Genomic DNA, 19,838 nt, shown 5'->3' on the forward strand with positions numbered 1-19,838 from the left:
TACACACAAGCGTGCTCACTTACACACATACACACACACACACAAGCGTGCTCACTTACACACATACACACACACACACACAAGCGTGCTCACTTACACACATACACACACAAGCGTGCTCACTTACACACATACACACACAAGCGTGCTCACTTACACACATACACACACAAGCGTGCTCACTTACACACATACATACACACACACAAGCGTGCTCACTTACACACATACACACACACACAAGCGTGCTCACTTACACACACACACACACACACACACACACACAAGCGTGCTCACTTACACACACACAAACACACACACACACAAGCGTGCTCACTTACACACACACACACACACAAGCGTGCTCACTTACACACATACACACACAAGCGTGCTCACTTACACACATACACACACAAGCGTGCTCATTTACACACATACACACACAAGCGTGCTCACTTACACACATACACACACACACACAAGCGTGCTCACTTACACACATACACACACATACACAAGCGTGCTCACTTACACACATACACACACACACACACAAGCGTGCTCACTTACACACATACACACACAAGCGTGCTCATTTACACACATACACACACAAGCGTGTTCACTTACACACATACACACACACACACAAGCGTGCACACTTACACACATACACACACAAGCGTGCTCACTTACACACATACACACACACACACACACACACACACACAAGCGTGCTCACTTACACACATACACACACACAAGCGTGCTCACTTACACACATACACACACAAGCGTGCTCACTTACACACATACACACACACACACAAGCGTGCTCACTTACACACATACACACACACACACAAGCGTGCTCACTTACACACATACACACACACAAGCGTGCTCACTTACACACACACACACACACACACAAGCGTGCTCACTTACACACATACACACACACACACAAGCGTGCTCACTTACACACATACACACACACACACAAGCGTGCTCACTTACACACATACACACACACACACAAGCGTGCTCACTTACACACATACACACACACACAAGCGTGCTCACTTACACACATACACACACACACACAAGCGTGCTCACTTACACACATACACACACACACAAGCGTGCTCACTTACACACATACACACACACACACAAGCGTGCTCACTTACACACATACACACACAAGCGTGCTCATTTACACACATACACACACAAGCGTGCTCACTTACACACATACACACACAAGCGTCCTCACTTACACACACAAGCGTGCTCACTTACACACATACACACACACACACAAGCGTGCTCACTTACACACGTACACACACACACAAGCGTGCTCACTTACACACATACACACACAAGCGTGCTCACTTACACACATACACACACAAGCGTGCTCACTTACACACATACACACACACACACAAGCGTGCTCACTTACACACATACACACACACACACAAGCGTGCTCACTTACACACATACACACACACACACAAGCGTGCTCACTTACACACATACACACACACACAAGCGTGCTCACTTACACACATACACACACACACACAAGCGTGCTCACTTACACACATACACACACAAGCGTGCTCATTTACACACATACACACACAAGCGTGCTCACTTACACACATACACACACAAGCGTCCTCACTTACACACACAAGCGTGCTCATTTACACACATACACACACACACACAAGCGTGCTCACTTACACACGTACACACACACACAAGCGTGCTCACTTACACACATACACACACAAGCGTGCTCACTTACACACATACACACACAAGCGTGCTCACTTACACACATACACACACAAGCGTGCTCACTTACACACATACACACACACACAAGCGTGCTCACTTACACACATACACACACACAAGCGTGCTCATTTGCACACATACACACACAAGCGTGCTCACTTACACACATACACACACACAAGCGTGCTTACTTACACACATACACACACACAAGCGTGCTCACTTACACACATACACACACACAAGCGTGCTCACTTACACACATACACACACACAAGCGTGCTCATTTACACACATACACACACAAGCGTGCTCACTTACACACATACACACACACACAAGCGTGCTCACTTACACATATACACACACACACAAGCGTGCTCACTTACACACATACACACACAAGCGTGCTCATTTACACACATACACACACAACCGTGCTCACTTACACATATACACACACACACACAAGCGTGCTCACTTACACACATACACACACAAGCGTGCTTATTTACACACATACACACACAAGCGTGCTCACTTACACACATACACACACACACACACAAGCGTGCTCACTTACACACATACACACACAAGCGTGCTCACTTACACACATACACACACAAGCGTGCTCACTTACACACATACACACACACACAAGCGTGCTCACTTACACACATACACATACACACACAAGCGTGCTCATTTACACACATACACACACAAGCGTGCTCACTTACACACATACACACACACACACAAGCGTGCTCACTTACACACACACACACAAGCGTGCTCACTTACACACACACACACACAAGCGTGCTCACTTACACACATACACACACAAGCGTGCTCACTTACACACATACACACACACACACAAGCGTGCTCACTTACACACACACACACAAGCGTGCTCACTTACACACACAAACACACACAAGCGTGCTCACTTACACACATACACACACACACAAGCGTGCTCACTTACACACATACACACACACACACAAGCGTGCTCACTTACACACATACACACAAACACACAAGCGTGCTCACTTACACACACACACACACAAGCGTGCTCACTTACACACATACACACACAAGCGTGCTCACTTACACACACACACACACACAAGCGTGCTCACTTACACACATACACACACACACACACACACACAAGCGTGCTCACTTACACACATACACACACACACACAAGCGTGCTCACTTTCACACATACACACACAAGCGTGCTCACTTACACACATACACACACAAGCGTGCTCACTTACACACATACACACACACACAAGCGTGCTCACTTACACACATACACACACACACACACAAGCGTGCTCACTTACACACATACACACACACACACAAGCGTGCTCACTTACACACACACACACACAAGCGTGCTCACTTACACACATACACACACACACAAGCGTGCTCACTTACACACATACACACACACACACAAGCGTGCTCACTTACGCACACACACACACAAGCGTGCTCACTTACACACAAACACACACACACACAAGCGCACACAGACACACGCGCTCACATACACACACACAGACAACACACGCACGCACACACACACACACACATACTCGCACGCATACACATACATGTATATACACACATACGCGCACGCACGCACGCACACCGTTTTCCTTTCATAAAGTTCACGCCTGAATCCTAAGAAAGTATGAAACTCGTTAATGGGTGAACATCAATATATCGTGTTTGTATTTAAATGTAATTATGTTTGTATTTAAATGTGTGTGTGTGTATGTGTGTGTGTGTGTGTGTGTGTGTGTGTGTGTGTGTGCATGTGAGTACGTGCGTACGTGCTGCTGTATGAGTGTGTGCGTGTTGCATGTTATTGAGTGTGTGCATGGCCATGCGGTTGTGTTTGTGTGTGTCTGTAAGTGTGTGTGTGTGTGTGTGTTTCTGTGTGTGTGTTTGGGTGTGTGTGTATGTGTGCGTGCGTGCGTGCGTGCGTGCGTGCGTGCAGCGATTCCCAGAAAACACACAAGCGATTCCCGCAAACAAGCAAAACACACATCTCCATGCCAACAACCAGAAGGTATTTTTAAGTTACTTTAATACTTGAATAATACTACATAAGAATTTTGCTTTTTAAAAGTTATGAATTAATTTGTCCACGATCTCTAGTTTCAAGCCTAGATCTACATACTATGGAAAATTCGAAGCAAGAATAAAAATAAAACCAACGTTAATCCTTTATCATTTACTGCGTTTTACATACATTTATTGTTCTATCGTGACTGATTTGGAACATATTTCTCTGTTTACAGCAGGGGACATTTGCAATACAAAAGTTATGCTCAGGTTTTGCCGCTGGCGTGAAAATCAATTCAGGGAAAACTATTAGGTGGCCCTATTGCATGTGTTGATAGTATAGAAGCTGTTGACAATCCTACTGGTGTTGAACAACATTGCAGTTGTTGACAATCCCGCAGGTTTACCCTCTTCGTGCAGGTGTCGACAGTCTTGGGAATGTTGACCGTCTCGATGGAAAGAATGCTGGTGTTGTTGACCTTCTCGGTGAAGGTGTCGACGTTTGCGCTGTAACGGAGGAAGAAGAGCTTACTGCAGTTTACTAAAGAGATCGGGAACCCCTTATTCACCATTTCCTAACGACTAAATCCAACTATCACCCCGTTTATATATCAATAAGGGGGATACTAGAGTAAGGCGAGTTAGTCTGCTCTAAAAGTACACGTTGTACTAGAATTCTTTTCCCTAGCCGGCCGTGCTGGAACAGAATGAAGTAGATGATATGCCTCCATCCCCTCCTAATTGGAAAACAAATCTGAATTGTTAAAGAAAATTAATTTGAGCAGAAAACAGATGTAGCCCCCCCCCCCCCCTCCCATTCTCTCTCTCTCTCTCTCTCTCTCTCTCTCACTCTCTCTCACGCTCTCTCTCTCTCTCTCACGTTCACGCGCTCTCTCTCTCTTTCTCTCTCTCTCTCTCTCTCTCTCTCTCTCTCTCTCTCTCTCTCTCTCTCTCTCTCTCTCTCTCTCACCCTCTCTCTCTCTCTCTCCCTCTCTCTGTCTGTCTGTCTCTTTCTCTATCTCTCCCGTTCTCTCACTCACCGGCACTTTCTGTCTGTCTGTCTGTCTGTCTGTCTGTCTGTCTGTCTGTATGTAATATGTATGTCTGTATTGTGTAGTATATCGCCTTTAATACAGTTTTGATCAAACGCTAAATGTATTGTTATATTACAATCAAACGCTAAATGTATTGGTTATATTACAATCAAACGCTAAATGTATTGGTTATATTACAATCAAACGCTAAATGTATTGGTTATATTACAATCAAACGCTAAATGTATTGGTTATATTACAATCAAACGCTAAATGTATTGGTTATATTACAATCAAACGCTAAATGTATTGGTTATATTACAATCAAACGCTAAATGTATTGGTTATATTACAATCAAACGCTAAATGTATTGGTTATATTACAATCAAACACTAAATGTATTGGTTATATTACAATCAAACGCTAAATGTATTGGTTATATTACAATCAAGCGCTAAATGTATTGGTTATATTACAATCAAACGCTAAATGTATTGGTTATATTACAATCAAACGCTAAATGTATTGGTTATATTACAATCAAGCGCTAAATGTATTGGTTATATTACAATCAAACGCTAAATGTATTGGTTATATTACAATCAAACACTAAATGTATTGGTTATATTACAATCAAACGCTAAATGTATTGGTTATATTACAATCAAGCGCTAAATGTATTGGTTATATTACAATCAAACGCTAAATGTATTGGTTATATTACAATCAAACGCTAAATGTATTGGTTATATTACAATCAAGCGCTAAATGTATTGGTTATATTACAATCAAACGCTAAATGTATTGGTTATATTACAATCAAAAACCAAGAATGGTGGGTAATTGGAAGATGTTTTATTGACAAAACAAAAAGTTACATTTACTAGTGCGTCGACCCAAAGGTACTCGAAGCAGACAAACTGACAAACACTTATGAAACAGATAATGAACTGACCCCAAGATCGTTTTTCTAGCTGGTTTTTGTGTGTGTGCCTTTTGTTAATAACACCCTACGTATGATGTGTTTGGAAACACCTCCGCGAGGAGGGGTTTTGCGCCCAGTGCAGCAGAGATAAAGAGAAAACATTTTCTCGGCTCGCGCGGCAGCAAGCACTATGTCTTTAGACTGATAAGGTCAAATAAAAATATATGTTGGTTTGGGGTATATGTTGATATATTTTTCCCGCCGACCCTAAAACTTTGTTTTCATTTCTCAACAAATCAAAAACTGTTGGCACATTTTGCCAACCATACCGAGACTAAGGGAAGTAACCTCCTTTAAAATCGACTAAATTTATTAAAAAAAAAAAAAAATTGTTTTGAATTAAAAAAAATGCCGACCAACCGACCTTATCTTTTTGGGTCACGTTACCCTGACCCAACATATATTTTTATTTGGCCTAAGTGCATGGTCGTTACACTCGTTACTCACGCCGGCAGTCGGGGGTGATGGGAGACAGATTCCACTCCTTCGTGTTCCATTCACATCTCTCCTCCATCTGCACCGAGCCGTCAGGAAACTGGTACCCGGGGTTGCACACCGCCCAACAAGTTCTGCAATTAACATGCACATTGTATTATGTTTGCTGTTGTTAGATCTATAGAACCTGGAAAACGCTTCGAGCTGTGGGAAGCGCTATATAAATGTTCTGTTGTTATCATCATCATTATTAATTCACTCTAACATAAGTGTTCCGCTTTTGAAAACACGGTTTGTAGCCAGGTTTGGATACAGTGGGACATAGTACATAATTCTACTAGCAAAAGTAGCACACATGGTCGGCACTAATGTTTAAAACTGGTTACAAAAAGTGTGTTGAAAAATGGAACACAGGCTACAGGGTGATGAGAGATATGATTGAGGACCAAGCACTTGTCCTTCTTGCTGCGCGACAGCGGGTGAATTCTGCGTCAAACCGTGACTTGTTTGCGACAGACCAGGAATGTTGCGACAGTTCCTGCATAATGGACACTGAAGTACACGGTTACGGAGTTATTGGTGGATTAAGATTCTACAAGGACTTATAGAGTGTCAAAGGGAAATAACCTTCTCAGTTGGTGGCAGTGAGAATGGTTATTTCCCTTTGACCAACGGGGGTGTTTTTCCTACCTCGAAGGAATTTCTTGTTATTTTGATGGTTTACCAAGCCTTCATCATTTACCATTCAAAACTTATTAAAGTTATGACTGATTCATAACATAGATAGAAGGCACTTATGGGTAAATACTAAGTAAAGATATTCCCACGCAAAATGTTTATTCAAGGGCCATGATAAAGTTTCTTTTTCTAGTCTAGAGCGGCATTGATGATTTTTCTGGCAAACAGAAAACCACTGAGACAAGACAGAAATAAAGACATACAGAACGAAAAGACAAACAGACATATTTAACATTAAAAAAAAACCAGAACGTATTCTCGCACTTGTTTACATCCATGACCATCAACTTTGTGATTATGTGTTAAATAGACTAGTGTTCACAAATCCGAATAATAATGTAACTGAGTGCCGAAACACCACAATCACCTTAGGGTCTGCTGTGAAGGGCGACGGTAGTCTCCCTGTCACACTCTCCCCCGTTTGAATTAACTTTGTCCCCAAAGTTCCGAACCATGGACCCGCCAAGCTTAGGTTCCTCGCAGGTTCGTGGAATGGGAACAGCACAAAAATGATTCAGTGGCCATAACGCCATTCCTGAACATATCATGTTGAGTCCCATCCCTGTCGACGACGCCAAATGCAACCGAGTGCCGAAACACCACAATCACCTTTGGAGGCGAAGTCCAATCAAACAGGATTGAGAATTTCAGAGCTTATTTCTAAGCCCTATTAAAACTGTTATGCATTCGAAAAGGAATTCATGAACATACAGAGAGACAGAAGCCTCCAGACCCCATTACAAACAGAACTCTACAATCCACAGGTGTTGCCTTGCGAGTCTGCTGTGAAGGGCGACGGTAGTCTCTCTGTCACAAAGGAATCTGTGATCAGCCAGAAAGAAACGGCCCTCCTGGAGCAAGAGACACAGCACAAGGCTGTGATAGAAACCTTGCAGCAGGCAGCCACACTGAAAGAGGAGGAGCTTAATAACAGCATTGCTTCCAAGGAGCAGCAGATCACTCAACTCTCTGACCAAGTGGAATCCTTAGAGTCAGTTATCAGCCAGAAGGAAGCAGCTTTGCAAGAACTTGAGTTACAGCAACAGACTGAGTCAGAAAAACTGGCAGCAGAAATTGTAACTCTTCAAATGTCTACCTTAGAAAGAGAATCTGCCCTTCGTGAGTCTGTCAAAAAGTACTCACATCAAGCTGAACAACTGACAAAGAGAATCTGCCCTTCGTGAGTCTGTCAAAAAGTACTCACATCAAGCTGAACAACTGACAAAGAGAATCTGCCCTTCGTGAGTCTGTCAAAAAGTACTCACATCAAGCTGAACAACTGACAAAGAGAATCTGCCCTTCGTGAGTCTGTCAAAAAGTACTCACATCAAGCTGAACAACTGACAAAGAGAATCTGCCCTTCGTGAGTCTGTCAAAAAGTACTCACATCAAGCTGAACAACTGACAAAGAGAATCTGCCCTTCGTGAGTCTGTCAAAAAGTACTCACATCAAGCTGAACAACTGACAAAGAGAATCTGCCCTTCGTGAGTCTGTCAAAAAGTACTCAGATCAAGCTGAACAACTGACAAAGAGAATCTGCCCTTCGTGAGTCTGTCAAAAAGTACTCACATCAAGCTGAACAACTGACAAAGAGAATCTGCCCTTCGTGAGTCTGTCAAAAAGTACTCAGATCAAGCTGAACAACTGACAAAGAGAATCTGCCCTTCGTGAGTCTGTCAAAAAGTACTCACATCAAGCTGAACAACTGACAAAGAGAATCTGCCCTTCGTGAGTCTGTCAAAAAGTACTCACATCAAGCTGAACAACTGACAAAGAGAATCTGCCCTTCGTGAGTCTGTCAAAAAGTACTCACATCAAGCTGAACAACTGACAAAGAGAATCTGCCCTTCGTGAGTCTGTCAAAAAGTACTCACATCAAGCTGAACAACTGACAAAGAGAATCTGCCCTTCGTGAGTCTGTCAAAAAGTACTCACATCAAGCTGAACAACTGACAAAGAGAATCTGCCCTTCGTGAGTCTGTCAAAAAGTACTCACATCAAGCTGAACAACTGACAAAGAGAATCTGCCCTTCGTGAGTCTGTCAAAAAGTACTCACATCAAGCTGAACAACTGACAAAGAAAACTGAGGAGCTAGAAAATGTAGTGTCGCACAAAGATTCTTGCATCAAAGGGATGGAAGCGGACTTCTCTGTTCAGCTTGCAGAAGCCCAGAAGAGATGTGAAGATCTTGGAGAGTCCCACGCTAAACAAGAAAAGGAACTGGAAACAAGAATAGAATCTCTCAAGGAAGAACTCTCTGATAAAGAATTGCAGACGTCTCAGCAAGTACAGGAACTGTCCTCAGAAGTTCAAAGACTTAATTCTGTTGTGGAAGGAAAGACAGCCTATACAGAGGATATTTCTGAAAAACTACATGTGGCAGAAGAGGAGGTTCAGAGGTTGACCTGTGTCATGGACCAAAAGAAAACTTCCATTGCAAAACTCCAAGAAGAGCTTACTACATCCGAGCAAGAAATCTCTGCCCTAAGATCTGCGTCAGAAGAAAGAGAAAAATCTGTCACCAGTCTCGAAGAAGAGCTTTCACAAAAGCATTCCGCAGCTCAGGAAGAAGTGCTGAGATTAACCTCAGCATCCGAATTAAGAGAAGTATCTGTGGCCTTACATGAAGAAGAAATGCCAATGTAACCGAGTGCCGAAACACCACAATCACCTTTGGAGGCGAAGTCCAATCAAACCGAGAATTTTAGAGCTTATTTCTAAGCCCTATAAAAACTTCGCAAAGGAATCCATGAACATACCGAGAGACAAAAGCCGCCAGACCCCATCACAAACAGAACTCTACAATCCACAGGTGTTGCCTTGCGAGCTATAAATAGCTCGCAACTTCTAAGGCGAACAACTCTGCAGAGTCTGCTGTGAAGGGCGACGGTAGTCTCCCTGTCACAATAAGAAAGTATTTTTACGCGTGATGAAATTGTTCAAAGATGCCGATTCAGATGTTAACTATTAAACGGGCTAAGGATGTGCGCGTGTGTGCGATTTTGTGTGTGTGTGTGTTAGTGTCTGTGTGTGTGTGCGTGCATGCGTGAGTGTGTGCCAGTGTATATGTGCGTGCGTGCGTGCGTGCGTGCGTGCGTGCGTGCGTGCGTGCGTGCGTGCGTGTAAAAATCCCTAAATCTTACTTGTATCTGTCGCTGGGCTTGCAGAACACCTGGCCATTCCGAGGAGTGGTGGGTTGGTTTGTACAACCTTCTTGCTTGCCTTTGCCCCAGTCTGCAAAATGGTTGAAGATACTGAAGTTAATCCGTTGTAAACAGTCATATTTACGGCCAGAAGACAATGATTTTTTTTCTTGATCTTTTTCTTCTATTATATACACTTGCACATAACAAACAGAATTCACAAGGTTTATCAACATCAAAAATATGACTGACTATTCATTGACTTCTATCTATATATGACTAAGTGCCAAAAGGTGCTCACAGAACAGAAGACAACTTTGTTTTACAATAAAAATGTTTCTAAAAACGTGTGTCTGCTGAAAATTGGTGTGTGTGTGGATGAATGTGCGAAGAGATAGTGGACATAATTTCGTGTGTCTGACTTGAACGGTTTTGAAGTTATCTTTGTTTAAAGTCAAAAATAACGCCAAAACCGGCCATCTGAAAAAGGACATCGTGATACCTCGTGTTTTGAATATGCCACAGAAAAATAACAAGCAGCACAAATGAATTGCATTTAGTTTGATTGAATGCCTGAAACATCGCTTTACAGACGAGACCAAACGGTCAAATCTAAATCTCGAGAGAATTTTTTTTTTCGATAACCGAATTTTAAGGTGTCGCACGCAAGATGTGTCGTCATCACGGCATACATTTTTCAATCGCAGATATTTACTAAATTTCTTTTTCAAAAACTCTGGATATGATGTCGACACGTCAAGCGATAACGGTGTATCAAACTGCTGTCTTTCAAGTAATCCAGCAAAGACTGCAGAACTTTTGAACAGCATTTTTGAAAACGATTTGAAAATTTCGTCATATCTTGCGTGCGACAAAATGTTCGGTAATTAACGGTTATTTTCTTTTAAAAACAAAATTTACATGTACAAAGATCTACTTCATCTACGGAACCACGTGACACATTCTGTGTTCAAAATTTGTGAAGAAATCACGAACCACGAATGCGCTATCAAGTGTTGAAATTATGTCGTCAACATCTTTTCAGATCTTGCGTGCGACACCATCTTGCGTTCAACATAAAATGTCACTACCTTATCGAGTTTAATGGGTAAAACTAACTATTTGTTGTCTTAGTTTAATCTTCTTAATTAAAAGCGTAATAAAACCGAACTTCCAAGATGAATTTTAATTGAGATTAGCGAAAGAGCGGGCACGCAAGTCGACCTTAAAGTAAAAGAATGATAACACGAGCGTTTGTCGTGTTGTCTTGCGTGCAACACATTGTCCAAAAAGGAAAATGTATATTTTTCTCAGACGTTTTTTAAGTTGAAACCTTGAAACTTCACACACATTTGGGGTTTAATCGCCCCCATGCATGGTAAAAGTCTTGTTGACCCTTGTCAGATTTCAAGGTCACGGCTGGGTCACATGTGGTTCAGAAAACGGATGAAACATATTTTTTCAGAGATTTTTGAAGCTAGAACCTTCAAACTTCAAACAACGCTTTTGCTTAATGCTTGTTCAACATGGAGAATTCAAGGTTGATCCTTGAGAAATGTGAAGGTCATAGCAGGGTCTCGTGTGGGTAAAAAAAAAAGGAAATTGTATTGAACTTCAATTTATATAAAACCAAAGTCTGGTTGATCTGTTTTAAGATTTAAGGTCAAATCTGTTATTTAAGGTCAAATCAAATAGAAATTTGTTGATGCTTAAATCTTTGAAAATTCCAACAGGTTTGAGGTTTGACAACTTCTGGACTTTGAAATCTGGTATGGTTGATCCTGGTAATATTGATTAGTCAAACCATCAAGATCAACAATTATAAAATAAGCACTTTCACCAATGTCAAGTGAGCAATAGCAGCAAACGTGAGTCTTATAAAGATTATCACTTTTTGTGTGACCTCAACTTGACCCCTCTGAATGCTCTCAATCATGGAAATTGACCACACTTTGATTATAACCAAACCACATCAAAACTTTGGAATGTGTGAAGTTTCAAAGGTGTTGCTTAAAAGGCGTTCGTGAAAATGACAATTGTATGTGTCTGACTTCAATGCGACCCCGCTGCGACCTTGACGTTTGATTTTATCAACCAGACTTTCATCATGTGTGAATGACTTCAAACACTATAAAACTAGTTGAAGAAATTGACAAATTTTCAAAGTTTAAGCCAGATGGCACTGCTGTGACCTTGAAATTTGACAAACATTAACCAGGCGGTCACCTTTTTTAGAAAATATCCTTAAAGGATCTTTAACCTTACTGTGACCTTGGAATTTGATGAGGTTTAATTTAACTTGCGTAGTGTGCCAAGTTTCAAGGCCCTAGCTTCAAAAACATATGAGAAAACCTCATTGAAAAATGTATATGTTTGACCTCAACGCGACCCTGCTGTGACCTTGACTTTTTCAACCAGACTTTAATCGTGTGTGAACATTATACACTAGAACTGTGTGTATTTTCAAAGCTCGTGCTATAAACGCGCTGAATAAATTGAAAATATTCCACATTTGGACCAGATGTGACCCCACTGTGACCTTGAACTTTGACAAAGATTAACCACCAGGTCACTTTTAATGAGGTTTTATAAAAATGCTGAAAGTATGTGAAGTATGTAAAGTCTAACTGATCTAGTATTAAAACATGTAAGACGTGACAACGACAATTTTCCAGTTTGCAAAGGAAATTTAACCTCGCTGTGACCTTGAAATTCAATGTTGTTTAATGTGATGTGCACCATACCTGGAGGTCATTATACTTTGGTTGTGTGCCAAGTTTCAAAGCCCTAGCTTTAAAAACGTGCGAGATAACCTTAATGCTATGACTCAGTGCCGTTTTGAATGATATAACGAACAAAATTATCGTTATTTGTAAAATCATTTGGGTAAATTTATCTTTTCTTTTCGTAATTGGGTTCCAGCATCTGTTGTCTTAACAAAAATCACAATATCAGTCGTGTTTGTCAACTTTTATTTTTTAGCCCCTTTGTCTGCTTTTCGTGCGCACCTTTTGGCACTTAGTCATCTATATATATATACGACTAGTGTCTGTGTGTCTGTGTGTCTGTCTGTGCGCGATGCACGGCCAAAGTTCTCGATGGATCTGCTTCAAATTTGGTGGGCTTATTCAGAGAGACCCCGGACACAACCTCATCGATGAGATATTTCAACACGTGCTCTCAGCGCGCAGCGCTGAACCGATTTTGGTTCCACCTGAGCTACCCGGGCCCCCATACCGACACACCAAAGCCAAAGTTCTCGGTGGATCTTTTTCAAATTTGGACACCGTATTCAGCTACACCCCGGACACAATATCATCGATGAGATATTTCAACACGTGCTCTCAGCGCGCAGCGCTGAACCGATTTTGGTTTTTCTGTTCATTTCACCATTCCCAGTAACTCTTCCTTATCTTCTCCAGTGTTTTGCGTTTATCTCCCTTCCTTCGTGTGGCTTCAATCCATATTCCCGTTTCTACGTTACTATTTTTAGAATGTCACTGCGCTGTCCAGAACGCTTCCCTTGCACCCGTAAGTTGTTCTTACTGTCAAAGTGAAAAGGTCGAATCAATTTATAGTTCTGTTTGTGATGGGGTCTGGCGGCTTTTGTCTGTCTGTATGTTCTGGCATTTGAGAAGCCACAACAGATAATATAAGGCTAAGAAATAAGCTCTAAAATTCTCAATCCCGTTTGACAGGACTTCGCCTTCAAAGGTGATTGTGGTGAACCGCCACGCTGTCTGTCTCTGTCTCGCGATTCACCCCGGCGAAGCCGGGTATTCCTCTAGTCACATATAAATACACACAGACAGTGATTTTTAACAACCACAGTTCAGTCGAACTATTTGCATAGAATACACACATTCTTTTTCCTTGACCCCTACCAGGGATCTATATTTAGATATAGGTCTATGCCCCTACCAAAAAACACAGTTTGGCAGCAGTATTTACAGAGTGGCAATGTTTTCATGAATTGATTATTTGATTGACACCGATAAAAGCAAAACCAAAGTCCACTGTGAACATGAAGCAGCTACCAGGCTGTTGAATGTTGGAATGTGTGCAAGTGGAGGCATGCTCGTATCCCAAGTAACAACCCGGAGAGATCCAATGTGGTTAACGTGATGGTTTACATCGGAATAACAGTATCTTTGAAAAGTGAAAAGTCTGTCATTTGAGCGTTGATGCGGTAAGCTGCCGTTATGCGCCATACATGGCCCAACTCATCCGACTTTAGCGTGTTTTTATATCGAAGTGGTCCTTCTCCTAGACTCGTGGCTTTACAGGGCTGTCGAGTCCAGTCTACCCGGCTATTTGGCCATAGCTGGCTGGTTTGTATATCTGAGGTGACCTTCCCCAGAGCTAGAGCTTATAATGCGGCTCTTGATTGCATGGTGCTCCCGTAATTGGACACCTGGGGTATTTCTTGCGAGTAACAGTACCACCTGTTACCCCGCCCCATCCTGCTGGAAGCACCGCCATTTGGTCCGCGACTGCTTATACGTCCTGGCAAGCCTGGCTTATCTCGCAGCTAACCTCCATATCTGAAGGCCACCCCACTATCCGCCAACTGTGGACGCGCCTGGTTGGGGGTGGTCGCCCCTACTTTTCCAGGAAATGGAAAGTCAACTGAACGATCATGAAACTACTGAATAAAGCTGGACACATTTTGAACAATGGAAAGTCAACTGAACGATCTTGAAACTACTGAATAAAGCTGGACACATTTTGTCTGGACTGCACCTTAAAGTCCAATAGATATTGTCTGCATCGATCGGCCTGAGATTCTCGTCTTTCTTTTTCTGTCTGTCTTCAACTATTCATCTTGTTTTATGTTGTTGTTTTTTGGTTGTTTTTGTAAATGCCACCTGATTTGCACGGATGAAGACTCTTTGCTGTAGAAGCCGTTTTGCATTGTTTCTTTTTCACAGGGTGGCCCAAAATTGTATCCACTATATCATTTTGTGCTTCCTCATGTTTTTATTTGATCACATTTCCATGCTCTTTCAGTTGAAATATAGATGAGACTTTGGAAACTGTATGGACATCAAATTGGATGAAATTTACAAATTGATAGGCTTCTTTTTGAAACTTCGAGATCATGGTTGAAGATTGACGCCCGACCAAAGCCTAATTCGAAGTCCAACGTAGCACTTTCAATCAGACGTTGGTCGGGCGTCAATCAACGATGACATCGACGTTTTACATAGAAGCCTTTCAATAAGTAAGTGTTCAACGGGAATTGAAGACCGGTAAATTATAAAGAGGTTAGACAATCTGACCAATCACAGAATAATTTTCAATCTGAACGCCAACTGGATTAAATTACATTTGAGAAAGTGCTACATCTCACAATTTTGATACAAAAGAGTCAGCAGTTTTCTGCCTTTTTCGTCAAAGTCGTACATACCGATCTAGATGCAAATACGCGTCATCCATTTTGGATTCATGACTTGCAATACAATGGCAAATGTCATCCAAATTGTCATTCTCATCGATTTAAGGGTCTCTTTTATACTGCAACTGAACATTAAATTAAAACTGTTAAACAAATTTTCAGTTAGGAACAAAATAAAAACGGGTAACCTTTTTTTAGACCACGCTTTCTCATGTGAGCACGTTTTGAAATATACTTAACTTAAGCAGATTAGAGCGAAGAAGACTATGCAAACTTACCGAAGAACCACGCATTAGTGTCGTGTATCCCCAGAGCCAAGAAGGACAGCACCACAGCTGAGAAACACACAAATCAAAAACAAATAAATTGCCTTGCTTGTGACTTCCCTGCAAGCGGCTGAACATTTTGAGATACGTGTTGTCTGATAGGTGGTTTTTTTATGCACTTTAAAAAAACCGCTGGGTTGATATATTTGTGAACGTAATGTTTTGTGTTGTCAATAATTAAACGGTCCAACTACATACCTTTCTTGGTTTCTGAAAAAGACAGAGGTTGACTGCATCAAAAAGTAATACTCGGTGAGCACCGGTGAAAATCGATGTGTCAAAAATCCCCTTCAGTGTGTAAAGCCGAGCGGTACGCGCGGTGGTAGCTTCACGGGAATATTAACTGTCTGTGTCTAAGATGTTACCGTGCATGCGGTTTTAAAAGACATTTGTCAGGATGGCATTCAAACCACACGCACCAGACGAACAGACGAACAAAATGCAAAATCAACAAGAGTACAATAGGATTTCAAATTGTATTCAGACCAAAACAGTCAAAAAAACATACGTGGGTTCTTCCATAGAAAATATATATATAAAGAATCTAGGTTGGCTTTAACACAGTCTGTCCTTCTATACTAACAAATTCTTCTTCTTCTTCTGCGTTCGATGTTGATGGCCGTGCTATATACTAACAAATAAAAACTAAGTCTTTAAACTGCTGAAAAATCGGGCATGACCCGTTGGTACCCTGGCAACCTAACTTACTCTCCAAAAACAAAACCTAAGTCCTAATCTGCAGGAAAAATTGGGCAGGGGTTCGGGGCCTGGACAAAATCGAGCGACGCCGCTCGATCACTGCTTGTTGGTAACCTTAGAGTAGCTTCGCACTACTCTAATTAGCCTTGTGGAAACCGAGTGAACAGCGCGCACTGTTCACTATTGCTGGCTGGGACTGGAGCTGCGATTTGAGGACGTGGTCAGGCACTAAACCACACGCAACTCCGGAAAGACACTGTCGAGCAGATGGCATAGGTTCCCGCACCTCAGTTTTGCCCAACTCAACGTATCTTTCGGGGAGAGGCACCAAGCAGATGGCATAGGTTCCCGCACCTTTTGCCCAACTCAGTTATCTCTCCCCCTGGCCTCGTGAGGACAGCGGCTTTTATAACTAACGGGGCTTCCTCCCACGTCACCCTAGCGAGACCAATGAGAATCTCGCTCTGGCAGCGCGGGAGCAAACGGGAGGGGAGGTGGAGGGCTCCGAGCCTGCTGCCAGCCTCCTTATCAACTGAAGTTAAATCCCTCAAATATACACAAAAGCTCTTCTATTAAGAAAACCCACATGAAGAATGATGTACAAACATAACTATGTCCTTAAACGACAAACCTTACAACGTATCTGTAGATACCAAAAACTTGTAGGTAGACAAAAACGCAGACGAACTGCAAAACTTCCAGTTACACTCTGTCTCTTAAAGACTGAGCAATTATGTTCACACAAAAATACTTCTTCTTTAATACACAAAACGTACGCTAGACGTTCGTATCAAACGGCAAATCCATGCCCGTAAAACCCCACAATAACGCTGCGTGCTCAAAGCAACAACGGCCATTGCCATACAAAAACGTAGGCACACACCGGTTTCATCCTGTCTTTATACATTCGCATTAGCCGCATATATTCTACTGAATAAATGAATACATGTGTTGAATATACGAATGAAAGGGATACCGAGGAAAAGAATGGCAAAATAAAATAGGGAGAGAGAGAGTACGCGTTTGTGAGTATACCAGCAGGAAACGTCAAGCCTAGCAATCAGCAAACGAAAGAAGGGGGTAAAACGAAAGAGAGGGTAACAAGAACACGCCCCTCTTCACTAAACCTTCATAAACACTGACTGTAAAACTTAACAAAGATGGTCCTAAAACAAAAAGGGACTTTATATGTTGTATCCAAAAACGATGTAATCAAAACATTACAAGAAAAGGTAGGGCAAAGAAGATCCCAAAATCAGTCTTCAACTCGAATCATTTCCTATAGCTACGTGGGGGGTAAAGTCCAGTTGCGGGAGGGGGAGGGGGGGGCTAGAACAAAGGCCCCTCTGTGGTCAGTCGGCTTCCCAGGGCCAGCCACGCTCGCCTCAGCAACACATGTGAAAGTAATTAACTCGCTCGGTACCGGAGTTGTGCTAAGGAATAGAGTAAAACCCAATTTGGCTGCACAAAAGTTGTCAGCTTAAAATGACCTACTTCAGTTCTCTGCTCAACGCACGGGCTGTTCGTCCTGTATCTCGTCTTGTACACTTACAAGGTCTCTATGGGGAAAATAAGAGATACCAACAAAAAATGTATGTGTACTGCACTTTTCTCCACAAGTGAAATTAAGAAGACGAGTTAATATTTATCTTTGAATAAGTGTAACAATGTTCTGAACATTTCAACATTGATGTTCTGGCATGTTGATGTAAAGTCAACAAGCGGCGAGCCGAGCTGTCAGCTGAACGTAAATGCAACGGCAGTGCTGACTCGAGATATAAGCACGATAGATAGATATATAGACATAGAACACTTTATTGTCTCAACGAGGAGAAACCTTACTCAGGTGTGGTGAAAACAGCATTAGAATAAACGTGTCGAGATTATAGAAGCCGATCTATACTAAATAAACGTGTCGAGATTATAGAAGCCGATCTATACTAAATAAACGTGTCGAGATTATAGAAGCCGATCTATACTAAATAAACGTGTCGAGATTATAGAAGCCGATCTATACTAAATAAACGTGTCGAGATTATAGAAGCCGATCTATACTAAATAAACGTGTCGAGATTATAGAAGCCGATCTATACTAAATAGACGCTTTTCAAATCATTCAAATCAAATTAACTGTATTATCTGACATGGAGAAATTGCAGTGATTTACTTCGTGGTATGAGTTGCTATACATACCAAGCAGCAGCATCGTGTTCAAAGTCAATCAGTGTTTGAAACCTACAAATTCAATCAACTATTTCGCTGCTCTGGACGTGAGGACTCGAAGGATGCTCTTTATACTGTACAGATGTGTGAGCGATATGTCTGGTGTTGATACAGCGTTTGAAGGACTTTAAATTGTTTAATTGATCATGTCTGTCACGATTAACGGTATCAATGGGCTATAGTTAGCAGGTGTGCATGATTTCAGCAATGTGTATGAATATTCATTAAGGCAAGGTGTGCTAACAAATTTGATAAAAAAGAATCAACGCAATTTTTTTATGTTTGATGGTTTGTTTGATTTTTTCCTCACTTTTGGTTTGTTTCGAAAGTGGTTTTTTTTTAATTTTATTTTTTTATCGGCTTCTATACTCTCGACATGTTTCAAACATTTTAAAACATGTACCATTTGACCCGTATTCCAATAATTGAACGATGCGCCACACAAATGTCCTTACAACTTGATACTGTCTGCAACATTCCCCAAAACATGCTGAGATTCTATAAAGAGGAAAACCAAATGTTCCAATATTCGTTCTTCATTAAGTTGATTTCTAACTGGACCTTAACAGTCAAAGAAAGTAGCAGGAAGACAGTCCACAAACCTCTGATTGACTCAATAACTTTACGTTATCTTTTCTTGGACAATCTTAGTGGCCTTATAAATATGATTAGGCTATTGAAAATGTATCTCACCAAAAAAATTAAGACGGACTACCGAAGTCAAATCTAAGTGTTGGAAAGAGCATTTGCAAAAGTACAAAAGCTGCGCAAAGAGAAGCGAGAAAAATGCAAATGTGGGATTTCCGATGGCGCTGGTGAAGTGATTCGACACCACAATGTAAACCTTGCCACACGAACGGCGAATGATATCGAAGTGACGGATTGGGACAGGCCCAGCTGATCGATTTAAAACTTGATCGT

General features: G+C 41.7%; 1 protein-coding gene across 1 annotated transcript; it reads right to left on the reverse strand.

Annotated features, from left to right (window-relative positions):
- Positions 1–3,937: 3,937 nt before the first annotated feature.
- LOC138952276 (uncharacterized) lies at positions 3,938–18,988 on the reverse strand. The gene is made up of 5 exons (XM_070323910.1): positions 18,888–18,988; positions 15,948–16,004; positions 10,272–10,362; positions 6,401–6,522; positions 3,938–4,440 (listed from the first exon to the last, which is right to left on the reverse strand). Exons 1-5 carry the CDS (start codon positions 18,898–18,900, stop codon positions 4,337–4,339), a joined length of 387 nt encoding a protein of 128 aa, XP_070180011.1. The 5' UTR covers positions 18,901–18,988; the 3' UTR covers positions 3,938–4,336.
- Between the last annotated feature and the right edge of the window lie 850 nt (positions 18,989–19,838).

The sequence above is a fragment of the Littorina saxatilis genome, linkage group LG17, assembly GCF_037325665.1.
Source record: "Littorina saxatilis isolate snail1 linkage group LG17, US_GU_Lsax_2.0, whole genome shotgun sequence".
In the NCBI taxonomy this organism is placed as follows: Eukaryota; Metazoa; Mollusca; class Gastropoda; order Littorinimorpha; family Littorinidae; genus Littorina; species Littorina saxatilis.

Coding starts and splice junctions, on each gene's coding strand:
- LOC138952276 (XM_070323910.1), bottom strand. Junction 10,363..15,947: donor CACTAATGCGTGGTTCTTCG/GTAAGTTTGCAT, acceptor ACCATTTTGCAG/ACTGGGGCAAAGGCAAGCAA. Junction 4,441..6,400: donor CATCACCCCCGACTGCCGGC/GTGAGTAACGAG, acceptor CCTCCGTTACAG/CGCAAACGTCGACACCTTCA.